The 2,939-nt window shown below is 40.5% G+C and overlaps 1 protein-coding gene across 1 annotated transcript; it reads right to left on the bottom strand.

Moving 5' to 3' along the window:
• On the bottom strand, positions 1–2,714 carry LOC149788737 (uncharacterized). Its single transcript, XM_089975762.1, has one exon. It carries the CDS (start codon positions 2,571–2,573, stop codon positions 603–605), a length of 1,971 nt encoding a protein of 656 aa, XP_089831888.1. The 5' UTR covers positions 2,574–2,714; the 3' UTR covers positions 1–602.
• Positions 2,715–2,939: the final 225 nt, after the last annotated feature.

A 2,939-nucleotide genomic window follows, 5' to 3' on the forward strand; every position in this document is an offset into this window, starting at 1 on the left:
TCATTCTCTTTTATATTTCTTTCTTCATCTGACCGTTATAAAATACTTCAAATTTTACACATTGATAAATATTAACTTTCTGAATTGCAATCCATGTCCATTTTAAGCTGAAATATATTGCAATTTGTACATTTAATCGAGTTACATTCTCTTGTATAAAGACATGTTTTTCTTCTACATAATGAATATATATGATGATTATGCGAAATCATATGAAGAGAAAAGCATGACTATTTTACAGGTTTTCTGTTATGTTAGCTAATGTTTCTATCTATGATCCGACATATGAGCATATATCACACACACACACACACACACACACACACACACACACTATCAGTCTATCGGGTGCTTTGAGTGGCCGAGTGGTCTAAATCGCCCATCGTTCCAGATCTCTGCCATCTCACCTCAGAATGCTCGGCTAATGTGAGTATGTGGGAAAGCTAGCCAGTAGCTTCTCGCAAGTCGGCGGTTCTTCCCTGAGTTTTCCGGGTTCTTCCTCCGCCAGTTATACTGGCCACCATGTATAACATATCTTATGCTAAAAATGGCGCTAACAACAACAACTGTCTGTCTGTCTATCTATCTATCTATCTATCTATCTATTGGCTAGTGCAGTCGAGATAAAATAGTGTTTTACTATTGTTACTTGTAATATAACATCTATCATAGTCTCTAGTAAAGCAAATGCATATTGGATTCTTGGGGACATGCGTACTGATGATACGTATGACATCGCCATCTGGAGACAGTTGGTGTATATTTTTAGATTCCTGTCCCACGACATATACATTATTATCTCTGTCTAGAGAAACACCGCATGGTCCTCGTAGATTGTCAGGACTGTATACATATTTCTTACTACCGTCAAAATTGAAACAGAAAAGTCCATTGAGTCCAAACACAGAGACATAAACACGGGTGTCACACGCGTCCACAGCAATGCTGGTGCCTAGGTACCCTGACGTGTCATATTGATAACATAACGTTTCGTCTCCAGCAGAGGTGATACGGTTCCAAAAAAACCGACAGGTATCATTATAACCAGATACTAGAAGGTCTCCATTCCTGGCAGCTGCAATACCAGAGCACCTGTACCTGGTGGTTATCTTCCTGGATGGTAGAACGTTGCCGTCCCTTACAGAAATAAACTGGATCGTCTGCTGGTACAGTAAAGCCAACTCGTCATCATTCGTCATACAGATGGCATATGGCACTTCTGGCGTCGTGTAGCTTGTGATGAGGTTGTAAGACAAGTCCAGCAGACACACTCTCAAATTTGCACGATCTGCCAGTATCACTTGACCGTTAGGTAGGCAAGTGATTATGTAAGATGGATTATTTTCGTGCTGAAATTGCAGTTCAATACATTTTGCTTTTGTCTGCGAATATTCTTTCAAAGGCACACTGCTTCCTGGCAAATCAAAGACTGTATCTTCTATTTTTTCTACGCACTTCACTAGCAATTCACTCTGTATGCTAGGCAGAGATAACAGTTGACGGTCAATTTCTAACTGTATCGTCAGCGTCGTTGTTTTCTGATAATTTTCTCTGATCTTGTATATGTATGATGTCAGTTGTGATGTCATCTTTTCCACTGTCAGATATAGCTGTGAGTCAGTTCCATATTTCTTGACCGCTTCCAGGTGTGTGCGTGAATTTCTGATAGCACTAATCAATGACTCGCATTCGTGGTTTTCTCTCCGTTTTCTTGTCATCTCTTCTTTGTAGATTCTATTTCCTTCTATCTTCACTCTTCGTTCCATCTGATCAAAAGTATCGTTCAATTTCTTTCTCAGTTCGCTTATCTGGGTGGTAAAATTTTTCACCTGAGTGTCAAGGATACTAACGTTAGACTCATTTACCTCGATAAACGTGCAGAGGTGAGTCTCTAATTTCCTCATTTGATCAATCGTATTATCAGGGTTTACCCCTCGAAGTAGATTAGATAGTTCCATCTTTAATTCTGACACGCTGGAACAGCTTCTGTGTCGGCTGACACAACATGTGCGACAGCAAGCAATTCTGTGATCTTTGCAATATAATTTAACTTCCTTGCCATCGTGTTCGGGACAGTCGAATCCCTCAGCAAATTTTATTACGGTCTGGGGATCGTTCATGAATTCTTCCATTGAAATAATGGTATGATTCCTACATAACTTCAGTCCACGATGAGCGCCCTCACATGTTTCACACATGCCCTCTTTACAATCAATACAGAAACAAACCGCTGGACTTGAAACGCCTCTAGTGTTACACGCCTCACATGGCTGGTCTACTTTCGCTGTTGGGTTTCCCGACAGAGCTTGCAGAATTTTATTCAGCGGAAACAAGGTAGCCCAAATACTTGCAGGTTTATCCTCATACGAAGGACGAGTAACATTCCTGCATACTGGACAAGCAAACTCTGTCAGTTTGCTTACCTGGTTGACTTGAGAGTTGATAAAGTCCTGTAAACACCCCTGACAGAAGGTATGCATACACCACAACTGTCGAGGTAACTTGAAGTCTCCTAAACAAATTGGACAGCTAGATTTACCTTCATTTACGTGTAGAGAAGAAGCCGTGGCCATACTTTTCGTCCTTTGATTGTTCTTTGCCCAAAGGTGTGTCAGTTCTAAACTTCCTTGTCACGTATTATATCCACCACCTACGTATTGGTTGCAATTGGTTATAGTAGATATTGCAACACTGGTATTTGGTTCATTAATCGATCGTCACGAACTCAGCGGGCAGGTCATTAACTTTTTACAACACTTCTCCTCGAGAGTATCTCAGGGTGTTTGACATTTTTTAAATGACCAGTTTTTAATGCACAGTTCCATGCGTAAATGCAACCTGAATATTGAATGACATACGCATTATCGAGTTAAAACATTTGCTGTCGGTCAGTACAAGTACATTCAAGTTCACCTGAACGAAATTCCACCAACCCACTC

Source organism: Sinohyriopsis cumingii, chromosome 11 (assembly GCF_028554795.1).
Source record: "Sinohyriopsis cumingii isolate HCF-2022 chromosome 11, ASM2855479v2, whole genome shotgun sequence".
Classification (NCBI taxonomy): Eukaryota; Metazoa; Mollusca; class Bivalvia; order Unionida; family Unionidae; genus Sinohyriopsis; species Sinohyriopsis cumingii.

Bases quoted from the DNA above. Each gene is read 5' to 3' on its own strand.
- LOC149788737 (XM_089975762.1), bottom strand. From the start codon at position 2,573: ATGGCCACGGCTTCTTCTCTACACGTAAATGAAGGTAAATCTAGCTGT.